This window comes from Amblyraja radiata, chromosome 8, assembly GCF_010909765.2.
Source record: "Amblyraja radiata isolate CabotCenter1 chromosome 8, sAmbRad1.1.pri, whole genome shotgun sequence".
Classification (NCBI taxonomy): domain Eukaryota; kingdom Metazoa; phylum Chordata; class Chondrichthyes; order Rajiformes; family Rajidae; genus Amblyraja; species Amblyraja radiata.
Window position 1 is genome coordinate 41,514,523 of NC_045963.1, and position 17,610 is coordinate 41,532,132.

The window sequence follows — 17,610 nt, forward strand, 5'->3', positions numbered from 1 at the left end:
ACTTAACATCGGAGCTGATCCCTTGCCTGGGATCGCTCCCACCGCGGAATTACCAACAAGAGCTTGCAGTCTTGGGTGAGGCTAGTAGGGAGCTCCAACATCGCGGAACGCTCAACCAGCCCCGACGCGAGGTTCGATCGTCTGGCGCAGGGGAGCTGACATCCCCCTTTGCGGGAGCTTGATAGTCTCGACGCGAAGGGCCCGAACGCCGCCAGCTACGGGAGTCAAGATCATCCCGTCAACGGGGGCTCGAGGCCCACGATCGAGGAAGAACAAAGGAAGAGACTTGAACTTTATTTTGCCTTCCACAACAGTGAGGAATGTGTAGGAGTCACTGTGGTGGATGTTCATGTTAAAATGTGTGTTTTGAGTGATCTGTTGCCTTTAATTGTATGACTGACCTGGCCAATGAAATTCCTCGTATGTTGCAAAACATACTTGGTGAATAAAGTGTGATTGTGATTGTGATTACAATAAAGCCAAATACAAGTACAAACGATGAAGCAAAGAGAAAGATGCCAAAGCGCAGAATATAGTTTCTCAGCATTTTAGACCAAAATATAGTGTTACAGCAACAGAAAAAGTACAGATTAATAAAAGTGCAAGGGCCGCATGATTGGAATTTATTCCTAGGGTATGAGAGGTGTGTGTTGTGCGTAGCAGGTTGAGTGTGATGGAAGGTAACATTCTTCTCTTCGTGTTTCAGGACATACACGTGACCAACGTTGTTCCAGAAGAGCCTTCAGAACACCTTGTGAAGTTCAGCGTTAAACTAACCGACCAGAATTATAGCAGAGAGCTGAGTGACCACAACTCACAGCAGTACCAGGAACTTGCCCAGAGGTTTGAGATTCAGGCAAGTGCTGTGCCAAATGGAGAAACAGGGAATTGCAGTTGCTGGTTTACAAGATAAGATGCGAAATGCTGAAGTTACTCACCGGGTCACGCAGCATCACTGGAGAACACAGATAGATGTCATTTTGGGTCGGGACCCTTCTTCAGACTGGTTGCAACCCGAAACGTCACCTATCCTTTTTCTCCAGAGATGCTGCCTGACCTGCTGGGTTACTCCAGCACTTTGTGCCTATCCTTCGGCCCACAGTGCTTGTGCTGAACATAATACCAAATTAAACTAATCTCCTCTGCCTGCATGTGATCCATATCCCTCCATGCTGCCTGACCCGCTGAGTTACTCCAGCACTTTGTGTCTATCTCTGGAGAGCATGGATAGGCAACATTTTGGGCAAGACTCTTCCTCAGACTGAAACAAGGAACTGAAGAGGGTTCCAGTCTTAAGAAGAGTTCTGACTTTAAAGGTCACTTATCCACATTTTGTGTCTTTTCAAGTGTAATGTTTGCTGGAATGTCCATCCTCCTAACATGGAATAGACTGCTCGCTCTCCCATCTCCTACCAACTGGAAATTGTACTTCATCCACATCCATTAGCCCAAGCACACATTTACCAAAATGATTTTGGGATTTGTCGTTAGCTGAGATTGGCTGACTCCCACTGTCTGATTTAAAACTTAGAAAGGGAGAGCACCTTCCAATTACGTACGGTGTTACGGTACCCGGACATGGCGCCGACGGACGAGAAGCCGAAGCAAAGAAGTGGAAGCTAAATAACCAAATGGAAACAAAGCCAAAACGCCAAATAAGCGAATGGAAACGAAGCCGAAAGGCCAAATAACCGAAAGGGTGGACGCCTAAATGCAAACTAACCGAAAGGGCAGGACACCTAAAAGCCAACTAACCGAAATGCTGCATTGCCTAAAAGCAAACTCACTGAATGGCCGCTCTGCCGAAATGCCACCTACCCGAAAGGTGGCGTCGCGTACAAGCCAACGGACCGAATGCCGCTCAACAGAAAAGTCAAACAACGGACACGACACTGCCGGGAGGTGGGACTTGTCAGCGATTGGTCCAGACCCCCGCGTCCATCACATCACTGTGGAGGGATGAACATTGTCCCACATCTCCGCTCCATCCAACCCACAGCCCGCGGAGGGTGACCGTGGGAGAGTGGGGGCTGCCCTGAGGGATGCGCACCATCAGCCAATAACAACTTAGTGCTTGGGTTCAGATTGCCCAGTCACCTATGGCTTGTGTGGGAAAATGGCTCCCACGTTCCCGTCTCCCCCTTCTCCGTTCCACCTCATCCCTCTTCTCTCCTCTCTCGTGGCCTTCTTCCTCTTCCCCCGTCTTCTCTTCTCTTCACTTCTTCTCTTCTCCCTTCTCTCTTTCTCTTCCTCTTCTCCTCGATCTCTCGCCTCTCTACGCTCCAGCCGGATCCTTCTCTCTCTCCTCCTCTCTCTCCCCCTCCTCTCTCTCGCTTTTAGGCGACGCAGCCTTTCAGTTAGTTGGCTTTTCGGCGTCCCGCCCTTTCGGTTAGTTTGCGTTTCGGCTTTGTTTCCATTCGGTTATTTGGCTTCCACTTCTTTGCTTCGGCTTCTCGTCTGTCGGCGCCACGTCCGCACACGCGGTTTTACGGGGCAAAGGCAATCCAACTGCCTGCAAGTGGCATCACAAGTGGATCGAGTGGTAAAGATCAACCTTCAGTGGTCGGGGCATTGAGTACAAGAGTCAGGATATCATGATGCAGCTTTATAGGACTATAATCAGGCCACATGTGGAGTAATGCGTGCAGTTCTGGTCGCCCCATTACAGGGTGACCTGAACTGTAAAGTATTTGGAGTCTTTGGAGAGGGGGTGGATTTGAAATGCCGGAAGGATGTGGAGGCTTTGGAGAGGTTTACTGGAATGCTACCAGGATTAGAAGCTATTAACTATAAAAAGAGATTAGACAAACTCATTGTTTTCTCTGGAACGACGGAGGCTGAGGGGAGACCTGCTAGAAGCATATAAGATTAGGGAGGCATAGATGGAGAGTCGACAGTCAGAACCTTTTTCTTATGGTGGAAATGTCAAAGACTAGAGGGCATAATTTTAAAGCAAGAGGGATAAAGTTTAAGAGATATGCAGGGCAAGTTTCTTTACTTAAAGGGTGGTGGGTGCCTGGAACGTGCTGCCTAGGGGTGGTGGTGGAGGTAGATACGATAGTGGCGTTTAAGAAAGATTCGGATCGGCACATGAATATGCAGGGAATGATGTAATATGAATCATGTGCAGGCAGATGAGGTTTATTTATACTGGCATCATGTTTGATAGGAACATTATGGGCCAAATGGCCTGTTCCTGTGCTGTCCTGTTCCATGTTGCATGTTGAGTAAGCCAGCAAGCGGCGATGAGCCTGTATTAGCCAACGCAGTCTAAAAACTCAGCGAGTTTACAAGACCGTCATGTCTTGTCTAGTGAGTGGAGTTTATTGTCATATGCTCAAGGGTGGTGAGATTCAGTTACAATGAAAATCGTGCTTGCAGCAGCATCATAGACAATAGACTCAGACAACACTCAAAAACTTAAATTACATTAAAATGTTAACTTCTACAAGACAGTGAAAATAAAAAGTCTCAACATAAAACCAAAAGACATAGGAACAGAATTAGGCCATTCCACCCATTGGGTCTACTTCCCCCATTCGATCATGGCTGATCTATATTTCTCACAGCCTCTTTCTCCTGCCTTCTCCCATCTCTGCTTTAACCAATGATTTCCACTGATTCACCACCCTCTGGCTAATGAAATTTCCCTCATCTACATTCTAAAGATATGTCCTTTTATTCTGAGGATGTGCGCTCAGAATCTCCCACTACTGGAAACATCCTCACCACATCCACACTATCTAAACTTTTCATTATTCAGTAAGTTTCAATGAGGTCACCCCTCATCCTTGTAAACTCCAGCGAGTACAGGCACAGAGCCTGTTCCTGAGAAGGTGCCAAGAACAATACATCAATGTCGTATGATCTTGATAGCATTTGAGAGAGCACAAAGGGTCTCACTCCAAAGACTCATCTCAAAGACAACATCTCCAACACTTCCACCATACTGCATCGGCTTTCCTAAACTCCGGACTTGAACCGAGTGACTGATGAACTGTGTCCATTTTAAAATATTTTAAAGTATTATTTCCTTTACAGATGCAGAATCTGTTTGAAATCCTCCCAGGATTCAAAGGAGTTCAGGTGTTAGGATTCAGGTAAATACATGCAGTAGTAACAGCCTGTGTTACTCTAGTTTGTGCTGTTTCTCCTGTTTGTATGTGGCCTCACCTTGGCAATGGAGGGGGCCCAGGACAGAAAGGTTGTTATTTGAAGAGTAGTTAAAATAGTTAGCAACCGGGAGATCCAGCAGGTGGACCGAGCGCAAGTGTTCAGCGAAACGGTCGCCAAGTCTACGCTTGGACTTGCCGATATAAAAAGAGACCACATCAAGAACGCTGGATGCAGTGGATGAGGTTAGAGGAGGTGCATGTGAACCTCTGTCTCTCCTGAGAGGGCTGCTCAGGGTCAGGGTCCCTGGGTGGATGCGAGGGGTGAGATATGAGGATAGGTGTTACATCTCCATCAGTTCAAGGGCCAGTCCTACTGTGAGCAGCGTTAGTGGTGAGGAATCCCTCACATTCCCAAGTGATAGAACGCCCACCAGCAGGAGCTGGAAGGACCATCATCAGTGGGCAATTTCCCAACTTAATTAAGGGCACAAGCGACTGAGAAGGGATTCTGGGATCGCTCTAGGAGATGGGAGATGAGTGCAACATGCCCCAACCACCTAGCAATGGGTCAAGGTTGCTCGGTAGCCTGGAAGTAATGTGTTCCATAACCAGCCTCTCAAAGCACTTCAAGCTGGTGAATGTCAAGGTCATTGGATGGCAACCGTTAAGGCATGAGATCTTGGTTTTCTCTGGCACTGGGATGATAGTGGTCTTCTTGAAGAAGGTGGGCATCTCAGAATGGCTTAGTGGGAGATTAAAGATGTCCCGTGAACACTCCTACTAGTTGGTCCGTGCAGTTCCTATTAGGACACGGCCTGGGAATCCGTCCAGGCCAGTTGCTTTCTGGAGGGGGAAGAAGTGGAAGAAAGGCTTGAGGGTGAGGGAGAGGGCAGATAGGTTGGTAGTTGTGGGGGGGAGGGGGGTGTTGTTGGTGGGAAGCTGCAAGGGGTGGGGAAGAATGACAGGGTGGGAAAGAGGATGCAGTTAGGGGGGAGTGAGGGAAAGGGTGAAGGTGCAAGGTACCCATTGGAGATGGGGATGGGGAGGGTAGAAGGGTGGGGAGTGGGGACAGGATGCAAGGATGGGGATGCAGTTTAGATACGGGATGTTAGTTTAGTTTTAGTTTATTATTTTCACATGTACAGTGAAAAATGTTTTTGTTGCTAACCAGTCAGTGGGAAGACGATACATGACTACAATCAAGCCATCCACAGTGTACAGATAAAGAATAAAGGGAATAACGTTTCGATAATATACGATAAAGTCCAGTAAAGTCTGTTTAAAGCTAGGTCTCCAATGAGGTAGATGGGAGGTCAAGATCGTTCTCTACTTGGTTATAGGATGGTTCAGTTGCCCGATAACAGCTGGGAAAAAACTGTTCCTGAATCTGGAGGTGTACGTTTTCACACTTCTGTACCTCTTGCCTGATGGGTGAGCGGAGAAGAGGGAACGTCTGGGATGAGACTGGTCCTTGATTATACTGATGGCATTGCCTAGGCAACGTGAAGTGTAAATTAAGTCACTGGAAGGGAGGTTGGTTTGTGTGATGGTCTGGGCTACAATTCTATTTAATTTCTTGCGGTCTTGGATGGAGCTACAGTATTCCTAAACCATGTTGTGACACTTCTGTGGCACATCTGTCAAAGATGTTGGTAGTAAAAGCCTTGATGTAAGCGGGACTCTCACCAGCAGGGTGAGGCTGTGAGAGTGTACAAACTGTACGGCACAGCAAGCTCCCATCGAGAGGAGGTATTGACAATCTGTCATCTAGGGTCACGGCCTTGACTCCTGCCCTCTCTCCTCTGGATGTTCCAGGTCACTGTTTCTTCAAAAATTGATTAGTACCTTAAAAAATCAACTTGTAAATTTAAAACCAAGTAAGTTAGATGATGAAGAAGAATGAGCACAGCAAATAACAAAAGTTCTGAACGTGCAGTTGAGTGAGTTCAAAGCTAATCTGAAGAAGGATCCCGACCCAAAACATCACCTGTCTGTGTTCTCAAGTGATGTTGCCTAAGCAGCTGTCACTCCAGCAGTGTGTGTCCTTCCTGTGGTAGTCATTGCATAGCAAGTCTCGTCCCAACAGTTGGCTTCCCAACAAGGCCAGTGGCACGGCTGGTAGAGCCACTGCCTCACAGCGGCAGAGGCCCGGGTTCCATCCTGACTTCGGGTGCTGTCTGTGCGGAGTTTGCACTTTCTCCTTATGGCCACATGGGTTTCCACCATGAGCTCCAGTTTCCTCCCACATTCCAATGACGTGCCGCTTTGTAGGTTGGCCTCTGTAAATTGCCCCTCCTGTGGAGGAAGTGGATGAGAAAGTGGGATAAGATAGAACTGGTGTGAACAGATGTTCGACGTGGACTCAGTGGGCTGAAGGACCTGTTTTTGTGCTGCATCCTTCATTCAGGTCTGTGGAGAAATATGACGGGCAATCTTTTTTTATTAAAACTAAATTAATTTAATTATTTACAATAATATTTACACAACAAACAATAACAAAACCCCCACCACCATAATATAAAATTGACAAGTATTCCCTAATATTAAACATCAAATTACTATATTAGAAGTGTGATCCAGGATGCATTTGACTGCCCACGGTGCCCAGCGGTCCTGGAACCCTCCAATGGTGCCCGTGGACATCGCATGTTCCTTTTCGAGGGACACCCTGGCACGGACGTGACACCGGAAAGCGGGCAGGCAGTCGGCTCTGGCGGAGCCCTCGTCTGCCTGGCGCCGTGACCCATGAATGGCCAGCTTGACCAGGCCCAGGAGCAAACCAACCTGGACATTCCCACTCCCCTATGCACTGGGTGCCAAAGACAAAGATAGTTGGTCTGATGTGCAGTCAGAAAGCGAGGAGCAACCCCTTCAAAAACTCAACCTCAATGCCGGGCGACTGCAGTGAGATGTGACAGGCAGCTGTAGTGAGATATAACGGGCGGCTCAACTGTGAATCCCTTTCCTTCCAGCGTTGAGAACGACGTGCTCCACTTTGCTGCCATCTTTGACAGACGGGCCGCGGCCCCCAGTGACATCCTCAGTGCCGTCCTCAACATCGGCTCCAATAAGGTGGAGAACGGCGACCTGCTGTTTGAGTCGCAAGAGGAGGTCAAGTTGCAGGATATGGTGGCAATGGCGCTGTTCAACGACACCTCGTTCTCCATGGATCCCACTTCACTGCAGTTTGCTGAGGGTACGTAGTTCCCCACTTCAGATCTATAACCTTCTGTGTAGAGATGCTGCCGGTCCCGATGAGTTACTCCAGCATTGTGTGTCCATAACCTTCTGGTCGGCTCTCTCTCTCTCTCGTATGACTGGACCATAAGGCAGGGGGGCAGAATTATGTCATTCGGCCCATCGAATCCACTCTGCCATTCGATCATGGTTCCTCTGTTTTCCCCTCTCAACCCCATTCTCCTGCCTTCTCCCCGTAACCTTTGATACTCTTACTAATCAAGAACCCTCATGCCTCCAGGGCAGCACAGTGGCGCAGCGGTAGAATTGCTGAATTGCTGCCTTACAGCGCCAGAGACCCAGGTTCAATCTTGACCACGGGTGCTGTCTGTACGGAGTTAAGCACATTGTTCCTGTGACCACGTGGGTTTTCTCTGGGTGCTCCGGTTTTCTTGCACGTTTCAAAGACGTTCAGGCCTATCAATCTCTGCTTTAAAATACCCAATGACATGGCCTCCGCTGGCTTCTGCAGCAATGAATTAGACAGATTCACCACCCTCTGTCTAAAGAAATTCCTTCTAATCTCATTTCTGAAGGTATGCCCTATTATTCTGAAGCTGTGTCATCTGGCTCTCCCACTTCTGGAAACATCTGAGGGAGAACTGAGGGATATGGGCCAATGCGGGCAGGTGGGACGTGTAGATGTGACATGTGTGTAAGTTGGTCTATGCCATATCTCTCAATGTTAACAGTTATCCTGATCCATATCAAATCTCTGATGGTCTGCATGTATTTGCTAACTTTGAGATCACATGAGAACATACAGTATAAGAAGCAGGAGCAAGAGTGAAACTTTCAGCATGTGACTCTGCCCCAACATTGAGTCATGAGTCATAGACGGTACAATGGTGCAGCTGGTAGAGCCACTGCCTCACAGCACCAGAGAGCCGGGTTCGATCCTGACCCCGGCTCCTGTCCGTGTGGTGTTTGGACGTTCTCCCTGTGAGCGCGTGGGTTTATTCTGAATCATGTCACTTGAACCTTATGACACAATGCTTAATCCCCTAGATTCAAAGGAACTTTCTCCAGATTCTGAAGACCTCAAGCAACTAGTTGCCAACTCAGCCCCATCTCTTTTCATACAGGTACTGTAAATGTCTATGACAGATCTCCCATGTAGATGGGTTGTGATTTCATTGTGTGTTGTATGTCACGTAGATCATAAAGTGATCATAGAGTCACAGCACAGAAACAGGGTCTTTGCCCATGCCAACCAGAGATGCTAACCCAATGAGTTACTCCAGCACGTTGTATCTTTTTTGTAAACCAGCATCTGCAGTTCCATGTATCCAAAGGTCATGCCTTGGTGGAAGACATTGGCAAGGGCTATTTTTTTAACAAATGTGAGGTAAAGCATGGCTCTCTGTACACATTGAATACAAGTGCACCAGTGGTCCCTACAGCAGCTCATTTCCCCAGCCTGCGCATTCAGGGCAACTTGTAATGTAAACAATTGTAAGAAAATTGGCAAAGGAAATGAGTTCAGAGAAAGAGCTCCAAAGATTAAGTTAGGGGTAACTTTTTTACACAAAGGGTGGTGGGTGTATGGAACGAGCTGCTGGAGGAGGTAGTTGAGGCAGTTACAAATGTTTAAGAGACATTTCGACAGGTTCATGGACATTTAGGTTTAGAGGGATATGGGCCAAATCTAGGCAAGTGAGAATAGTGTCGACGGGACATGTTGGTCAGTGTGGGCAAGTTGGGCAGAAGGCCTGCTTCCACGCTATATGACTCTAAAATAGGTTATACTTCAAATACGTTTAGCTCTTGAAAAATAGCAACATAAGGAGATAGAGTGGTAAAGAAGACATTTGGTATGCTTCCCTTCATCAGTTGTGGTATTGAGTACAAGTTGGGAAGTCATGACGCAGTTTTATAGGACTTTGGTTAGGCCACTTTTGGGAGTATTGCGTGCAGTTCTGGTTACCCCATGACAGGAAGGATGTAGAGGAAAGGGTACAGGGAAGGTTTACCAGAATGTTGCCTGGATTACAGGGTATTAACTATAATGATTTTTTCCCCAGGTTTGAGGCAGGTACCATAACAACATTTAAAAGACACTTGGACAGGTACATGTATAGTAAAAGTTTAGAGGGATACTAGACCAATTGGGATCCGTTGGGTCCCGCCCCCCAATGCAGGAAGGGGTGTCAGAGAGGGAGGGGAGTAGAGGGAGGGGGGTAGTGTGGGAGGGGGGGTAGAGAGGAAGGGGTGTCAGAGAGGGAGGGGGGTAGAGAGGGAGGGGGTAGAGAAGATGTAGAGAGGGAGGGGGTAGAGAGGGAGGGGGAATAGAGAGGAGGGGGTTAGAGAGGGAGGGGGGGGGGTAGAGAGGTAGAGGGGGAGGGAGTAGAGAGGGAGGGGGAGGGGGTAGAGAGGGAGGGGGGGGTAGAGGGGAGGGGGGGTAGAGAGGGAGGGGGAGGGGGGTAGGAGGGAGGGAGGGGGTAGAGAGGGAGGAGGGGGTGTTAGAGAGGGAGGGGGTAGAGAGGGAGGGGAAGGGGTAGAGAGGGAGGGGGTAGAGGGAGGGGGTAGAGAGGGAGGGGGTAGTAGAGAGGGAGGGGTAGGGGAGGGGTAGAGGGAGGGGGGGGGGGTAGAGAGGGAGGGGGTAGAGGGAGGGGGTAGAGAGGGAGGGAGAGGGGTAGAGAGGGAGGGGGGTAGAGAGGGAGGGGGGGGGGTGGTAGAGAGGGAGGGGGTAGAGGGGGAGGGGGTAGAGAGGGAGGGAGAGGGGTAGAGAGGGAGGGGAAGGGGATAGAGAGGGAGGGGGTAGAGAGGGAGGGGGTAGGGGGTAGAGAGGGAAGGGGTAGAGAGGGAGGGGGTAGTGAGAGAGGGGGTAGAGAGGAGGGGGGGGGTAGAGAGGGGAGGGGTAGAGAGGGAGGGGGTAGAGAGGGATAGAGGAGGGAGGGGATAGAGAGGGAGGGGGGGGTAGAGAGGGGGTAGAGAGGGAGGGGTAGTAGAGGAGGGGAGGGGGTAGAGAGGGAGGGGTAGAGAGGGAGGGGGTAGAGAGGGAGGGGGTAGAGGGGGAGGGGGGTAGAGAGGGAGGGGGTAGAGAGGGAGGGGGAGGGGGTAGAGAGGGAGGGGGTAGAGGGGGAGGGGGGTAGAGGGGGAGGGGGTAGAGAGGGAGGGGGTAGAGGGGGAGGGGGTAGAGGGGGAGGGGGTAGAGAGGGAGGGGGGTAGAGGGGGAGGGGGTAGAGAGGGAGGGGGTAGAGAGGGAGGGGGTAGAGGGGGGGGGGTAGAGAGGGAGGGGATAGAGAGGGAGGGATGGGATTAGAGGGGAGGGTATAAGAGGGAGGGGGTAGAGAGGGAGGTGGGGGGGTTTTAGAGAGGTAGGGGAGGGGGGTGTAGAGCGCGGAGGGGGAGGGGATAGAGAGGGAGGGTATAGAGAGGGAGCGGGGTAGAGATGAGGGTAGAGAGGGAGGGGGAGGGGGGGTAGGGTGGGTAGAGAGGGAGGGGGAAGGGGGGGGGGGGGTAGAGAGTGGAGGGGGTAGGAGAGGGAGGGGATAGTGAGGGAGGGGGGTAGAAAGGGAGGGGTAGAGAGGGAGGGGGAGGGGGTAGAGGGAAGGTAGAGGGGGGGAAGGGAGGGGGAGGGTGGTAGAGAGGAAGAGGGGCAGAGAGGGAGGGGGATAGAGTCCCTACCCCATCTCCCTCCTCTTCATTTCCTGTATCCTCCTCCCATTCCCTGCCCCAGGACCTACCCAGGTCGTAGAACAACGCCAGGCCTGGAACGCAGCCTGGTTCTCGTACTCGACCCGCCCCTGGCTGTAGAGCCAGGCTCGTCCTTGGTTCCAGCGGCAGCCTCTAGACTTAAGCTCGGCCGCCGCCTGGGCTCCAGTGCGGGTTCGGACTTCACCATCCCTGACCCTGGACCCAGACTTGTCCTTGGTTCCAGCGGCAGCTTCTTTATCGGCCCCAGTCACGGCCCCATCCCAAGACCCGGGCTCGGCTCTCACTCCAGCTCGAGCACCAGGCTCGGGTTTAACCAGGGCCTGCGGCGCCACCAGATGTCTGGCGCCGGCAGCCGCCGCACACGCGCTGGAGTGGCCCTCCCTCCCGGAGTGTACCGTCCTGCCTTGAGAGTCCATTGTGATGTCGCTTGTTTTTTTTTTTCCCGAAATGGGTGAGTTTTCAGGCTGTTTTTAATACTTTAAAAGATTAAAAAGTTCGGAAATATAGGTGGGAATGCGACAGGAAGATGTTTATCGCCTCGAGGGGGGAAATGTGAGTAGAATGTGTGAAAATGGGAAGGCTGTGATCTAGCGTTTGTAAGGAAATGAGAATCAAGCAGATTGTGCCTAGATGACACACACACACATATATATACATTCACACAAACAAGATGCGAGTTTTAGTTTGTATATAGAATGGCCAAAACGCACACGGGTGGGACTATCATGGGTAGGTTGAAGGGCCTGTTTCCGTGTTGTATGACTCTAACGTATTTGCGTTTTCTGTTCTTTAGGAAAAGCCTGGCACAGAAGATGATGCGGGGGACAGTTTTGTCGAGTGGGTTCCCATGATCACTGCTGAAGGGGAACTGGTTGGGGCATTGGATGCGACCGTGATGGACTCTGCCTCTCAGACCACACAGATGCCCCCTGGCCTAAACAGTGGCTCTGAGGAGGAGTCCACCAATCACCCCACGATGAACCCTTCCCTCATTGTCCCAGGACAGGTGTCACTGGAGCTGGAGGGTGCATCCCCTGTGGTAGTGGTGGGCTCAGAGAGAGAGGTGACCGAAGGCATACTGGACATTGGAGTGGCCATCGTCTCAGTCATCGGTGGGCTGGTGGAGGCAGATGAGAAGGACGCAGTGACTGCTGCAACCTCGCCCATGGTCCCCCAGCAGGTGGAGGGGCACTCGGACCCGGCCACAGGAGGGCAGGGGCAGGAAGTAAGCCCAGAGGCGCAGGGGGAAGAACCGGCGTACAGCACAATACCTGCGGCTAAGGAGGGGTGGGAGTGGGGTACGGACGGCGATCTTCATGGGGGGATAGGAGAGGACCTCAGCTATGGCGGGGACATCGAGCCAACATGGTCTCCACCGAGCGCACAACCCCAACACGGGCAGGAACCGGAGGAAGCTGAGAAGATCACAGCTCCTGCCACCTCGCCCCACCCAAGTGCGACGGGCCCCTCCGACGGCCAGGGAGATGACGCCACCGAGGCCGAGGCTGAGCCCGCGGAAGGACCGCGGACCGAACCCACACGTCCTCACGAGGACCGCTCCGTCCCACCGGCAGACGAGGAGGAGCCGAAGCCCGGTGTGGGTGAGGGAGCGAAACAGCCCAACGGGCCCTCGCCCACCGCCCTCCCTCCTCCCGCCGCCCAGGGGGAAGAGTGGGCCGGCACGGTGCCACCGGGAGCCGCAACTACAGACCACACCCTCGCCGCTGCCAACAGGCTCACCGGGCGGTCAGAAGAAGATGATCCAGGCACGATGACGGCGTGGACCTCCCCACCCACTGTGGTGGGAGAGCAGGCGGGTGAGTGAGAGTAACCTTTGGCCTGCAGACTGGGAACTACGATCAAGGGGAAATAGTGCCAGGGGTTGGGGTGGTCATGGGGCAGATTCTACAGTCACAATCCAGGCGGCACACACAGCCCAACACACCCTTACACACACCCCTACACACAGCCCAACACACCCTTACACACACCCTTACACACACCCCTACACACACCCCTACACACAGCCCAACACACCCTTACACACACCCTTACACACACCCCTACACACACCCCTACACACAGCCCAACACACCCTTACACACACCCCTACACACACCCCTACACACACAGCCCAACACACCCCTACACACACAGCCCCATATTTTTAAGGCTGATATTGACAGATTCTTCATTAGCACGGGTGTCAGGGGTTATGGGGAGAAGACAGGAGAATGCGGTTGAGAGGGAAAGATAGATCAGCCATGATTGAATGGTGGAGTAGACTTGATGGGCCGAATGGCCTCATTCTGCTCCTAGAATTTAGGAATTTAGATCACACCTTCCCTAGCCAACAATGGGTCTAGCAGGGCCCAACACAGTGGCTACCAGGGCATGGCCCTGTCTGAGGTCACATGTGGTCAGCCCTGAGTGCTCCTGATCTTTTCTTGCCTCCAGCTCTTCACCCCCCTCCCCTCCACCCCCTACTTCACTCTGAAGAAGTGCCCTGACCCAAAAGATCACCTATCAGCGTTCTCCGGAGAGGCGGCCTGACCCACTGAGTTACTCCAGCACTTTGGTATAAAGCAGCACCTGCAGTTCTTTGTTTCTTTTTCTTTGTTCCCAATAGATGCAGAGATAACGGACATGCCTGAAGCCCCCAGGGATCCACTGATGCCGTTAACAACACCCGCCGTGAGCATGGTGCATCTCCTACTCTCCACCCTCCACACAAGTCCTGGGGATGACGGAGAGATCATCGCCACTTGGCCACTGACGATGGATGTGGAAGGAAGGTCCACCCCAGGCGTCTCCTTCACCGCTGCCTCGGCAGTGCCCGTTCAGTCCAGTAATCAACCATCTCCATCCGGACTGCCAGCCTCTGCCTACTCTGACCACGATGGAGGTCCAAGTCCTACCATCTTGACCATGACCACCGCTCTTCCCCAGTCGGCCACTGGGACCACAGTCTCGGAACCAGGGGAGGAAGAAGCTGGAAGCACCGTCGAGGCATCAGGGGGGGAGGTGGGCCTGCTCACGGCCGGAGATGTGGAGGGGCATCAGCCCCAGCTGCCCTCCGCCACACCACTGAACCCTCTGAACGATCTCACCATGGGCCAGCTGACTACCCATTCTCCAAAGGAGTTGGTGGTGTTCTTCAGCCTGCGAGTCACCAACATGATGTTTTCTGAGGACCTCTTCAACAAGAGTTCCCCGGAGTACAGGATGCTGGAACAACGCTTCCTTCATCTGGTGAGTTGCCTTGTTTGGAGCCATTTGTTCTGCAGCCACAGGCCCCAGGGTGGTGGGAGTCAGGATGGTGGGAGTCAAACCCATAACGTGTTCACAAGCATCCACAATGGGGCCCAATGCAAGTTCAAGTCACAGCACCTCGCCTCCTTCCAGTTACAAGGCGGAAACAAGGAACTGTAGTTTAGTTTAGAGATACAACATGGAAATAGGCCCTTCAGCCCACTGAGTCCATGCTGACCGACCTGTAGTTCTGTGTTATCCCACTTTCTCATCCAATCCCAAACACACTGGAGTCTATTTACTGAGGACAATTAGCCTACAAACCTGCACATCTTTGGGATGTAGGAGGAAACTGGAGCACCCGGTGAGACCCCACATGGTCACAGGGAGAACATGCAAACTCCACACAGACAGCACCCGAGGTCAGGATCAAACCCGGGTCTCTAGCGTTCTAGACGGCAACTCTACCACTGTTGCATCCTGGGTTTTGCAAATGCTGGTTTACAAAAAAAGACACAAAGTTCTGGAGTAACTCAGCAGGTCAGGCAGCATCTCTGGAGAACGTGGATGGGTGACGTTCTGGTTGGGATCCTTCTGCATTGGCTGACAGGCAAATGGAAAATAAATGGCTGGGACAATGAGAACATTCACCCATCCCACCCAATATCAGAAGTTAAAATTATTCCTCCTCATGTTTAGGTGTCCCACCATTTTTATTAAATGTAAGCTTAACCAGACTCAGCACAGTGGTATCAGTATCCCTGTGATGGAGTGTGATATCCATGGTGGCAACGGCACTCTCTGTGGAAACCGGAGCACCCGGAGGAAACCCACGAGGTTACAGATAGAAAGTACAAACTCCACACAGACAGTATCCGAGGTCAGGATCAATCCTCTGACACAATGAGGCATTGGAACATCACCAACAGAATTGTCTGAAGAAGGGTCCTGATCTGTAACGTTATCTATCCACCATGTCCGCAGATGCTGCCTGACCCACTGAGTTACTCCAGCACTTTGTGTTTTTTCTTTTGTAAACCAGCAGCTGCAATTCTTTGCGTCTCCAACCAAATTTAAGGACATACCTTAAATGAGGAGGAATTTCTTCTGTCAGAGGGCGGTGAATCTGTGGAATTAATTGCCAAAGGTAGCTATGGAGGCCGTCAATGGACATTTTTAAGGCTGAGATTGACAGATTCTTGATTAGTAAGTGTGTCAAAGGTTATAGGGAGAAAGCAGGAGAATGGGTTGGAGGGAAAGATAGATCAGCCATGACTGAATGGAGGAGTAGACTCAATGGGCCGAATGGCCTAATTCTGCTCCTATGGCCTATGAACATAAATGTGCTTGAGAAACCAGCTTTTGATTCAAAATCTTTACAAAGCCGGAGGGATTTTCAAAGGTGAATTGTCTAGAAAATAATATTTACTGAAGCATTGTGGCGGCACCTGGTGGCTAGCCATAGGCATAGCGAACCCTCAGCTCAGAAGGGAGGAGTTGAGCGTCTTGGAGTGGGAGGCGTAGGGTCACGGGCATGTTGTTGGAGTAGGGAGCAGCACTGAAATAGTAATAAATACGTTCGATCACACAACTTTGTGTTTCCGACTAATTGTTGGCTGGACTCCTGTGAGTCCCCGCTACTCTGGTGACCCCGACGATCAGGAGTGTAATCCTGGAAACATTTCCAAAAAAATGCACCTCGTTCAACCCGCCGCTGCTGCCTATGATGCCGAATTCCACGCGGTCACCCAGAAGCTGCCTACCTTTTGGACCTCGCAGCCGGGGGTATGGTTCCGTTAGGTCAGTTCGCAGTTCCTCGTCCGCGGCGTAATGGTCGACAAGACCCGTTACGATTACGTGGTAAGCGCTCTCAACCAGGAAACGGCCGGTTGGGTCGTGCCGTGCCTGGATAATCCGCCGGTGGTGGGGAAGTATGCAGGCCTCTGGATCTTCGGGCCAAGCCGCATGGAGTGAGCGGCGCGGGTTCTCAACATGGACGGGCTCGGCGACCGGAAGCCCTCCACCCTCATGAGCAAGATGCTCGTGCTCATGGGCGAAGACCGGCCCTGCCTATTCTTCGAGTACACCTACTTGCAGCAATTGCCGCACGACATCCGCCAGCAGCTCTCAGGGGAGAGCTTCGCAGATCTGCTGTGGCTAGCGGCGTGCACTGACGAGCTGTGGCTGGCAGGAGGTGGGTGTGCTGGAAGCCCTGGACCGGATCGATACAGCACCCTGTAAGGCACAGTGGCCCAGAACCATGCCCACAAGAAGCTCCATGGAGCCGCAGACCAGGCAAGTTGCACAGGAGCCAGGGAAAAATATGTGATGCCCTTACCAGCTACTCCGAGGGCAGCGGCCCGCCAATGCCGCCAGCCATGTGCGTTCCCGGGAAACTCCGGAGCCGGCTGCCGGTAGTCACCGCGGTGGTTGGCAACATTCATCATTTGTATGTCTGGGACCAGCACTCGGGGCGTAGGTTCCTGGTGGACACTGGAGCGGAGGTTAGTGTTTTGCCTCCCTCCGGAGCGGACACTCGAACCGGCTCGCTCAGGTCCAAAATGGGCCCAGCATCCTTGTCGCGGGCGCCCGCTGTCACGGGTTCCTGTATGTTCTTCTGGGCGGGTCAAGGACTCTGTTCGGGTAGACGTGTTTACGCAGTCAGGCCGCCTCGTCTGGCGTCCCGTCCGTTTCGGCGCCTCCGGTTCTGGTGAGGTCGTGTGGCGGCACCTGGTGGCTAGCCATGGGCGAACCCTCGGCTCAGGAGGGAGGGGATGAGCGTCTCGGAGAGGGAGGTGTAGGGTCACAGGGTCTGGCCTTGGGTATTTAAGGTCGGGTAACGCCCATGCATGTTGTTGGAGTAGGGAGCAGCACTGAAATAGTAATAAGTACATTCGATCACACAACTTTGTGTTTCCGACTAATCCTTGGCTGGACTCCTGTGAGTCCCCGCTACAGCATATGTTTTAAAAAATGTGCAAACTGCTGCTGTATTTGAATATAAAATAATCATTATAAGAAAACTGTCAACACAGATCAGATCCAAAGGGGATTTGATTATTAATTAGATTGTTTTAATCTGCCTAATCTGGTTGTCTGGAAAGATAATTTTGAAATAATATGTGCAAGTTTTGGGCGGCTAGCCTAAGCATTAATTGTCCATCAAGGAGTATTCATGAATTAAAGCCTGGAGATTAAAGGGAGAAATGTAGGTTCGGAAGGCAACAAAACCCACTTTTATTGTTTATTGTCTGAAGAAGGGTCTCGACCCAAAACATCGCCTATTTCCTTCACTCCATAGATGCTGCCTCACCCACTAAGTTTCTCCAGCATTTTTGTCTACCTT

The 17,610-nt window shown here is 51.7% G+C and overlaps 1 protein-coding gene across 1 annotated transcript in view; it reads left to right on the forward strand.

Moving 5' to 3' along the window:
• The window catches only part of LOC116976490 (interphotoreceptor matrix proteoglycan 1-like), a 56,327-nt gene that overhangs the window by 23,451 nt on the left and 15,266 nt on the right, over positions 1-17,610 (forward strand). Inside the window, exons 7-13 of the mRNA XM_033026382.1 lie at positions 707-856; positions 4,042-4,100; positions 6,683-6,853; positions 7,088-7,311; positions 8,361-8,437; positions 11,806-12,829; positions 13,642-14,264. Of these exons, the coding sequence (XP_032882273.1) occupies positions 707-856; positions 4,042-4,100; positions 6,683-6,853; positions 7,088-7,311; positions 8,361-8,437; positions 11,806-12,829; positions 13,642-14,264 (2,328 nt within the window). The remainder of the gene's footprint in view (positions 1-706; positions 857-4,041; positions 4,101-6,682; positions 6,854-7,087; positions 7,312-8,360; positions 8,438-11,805; positions 12,830-13,641; positions 14,265-17,610) is intronic.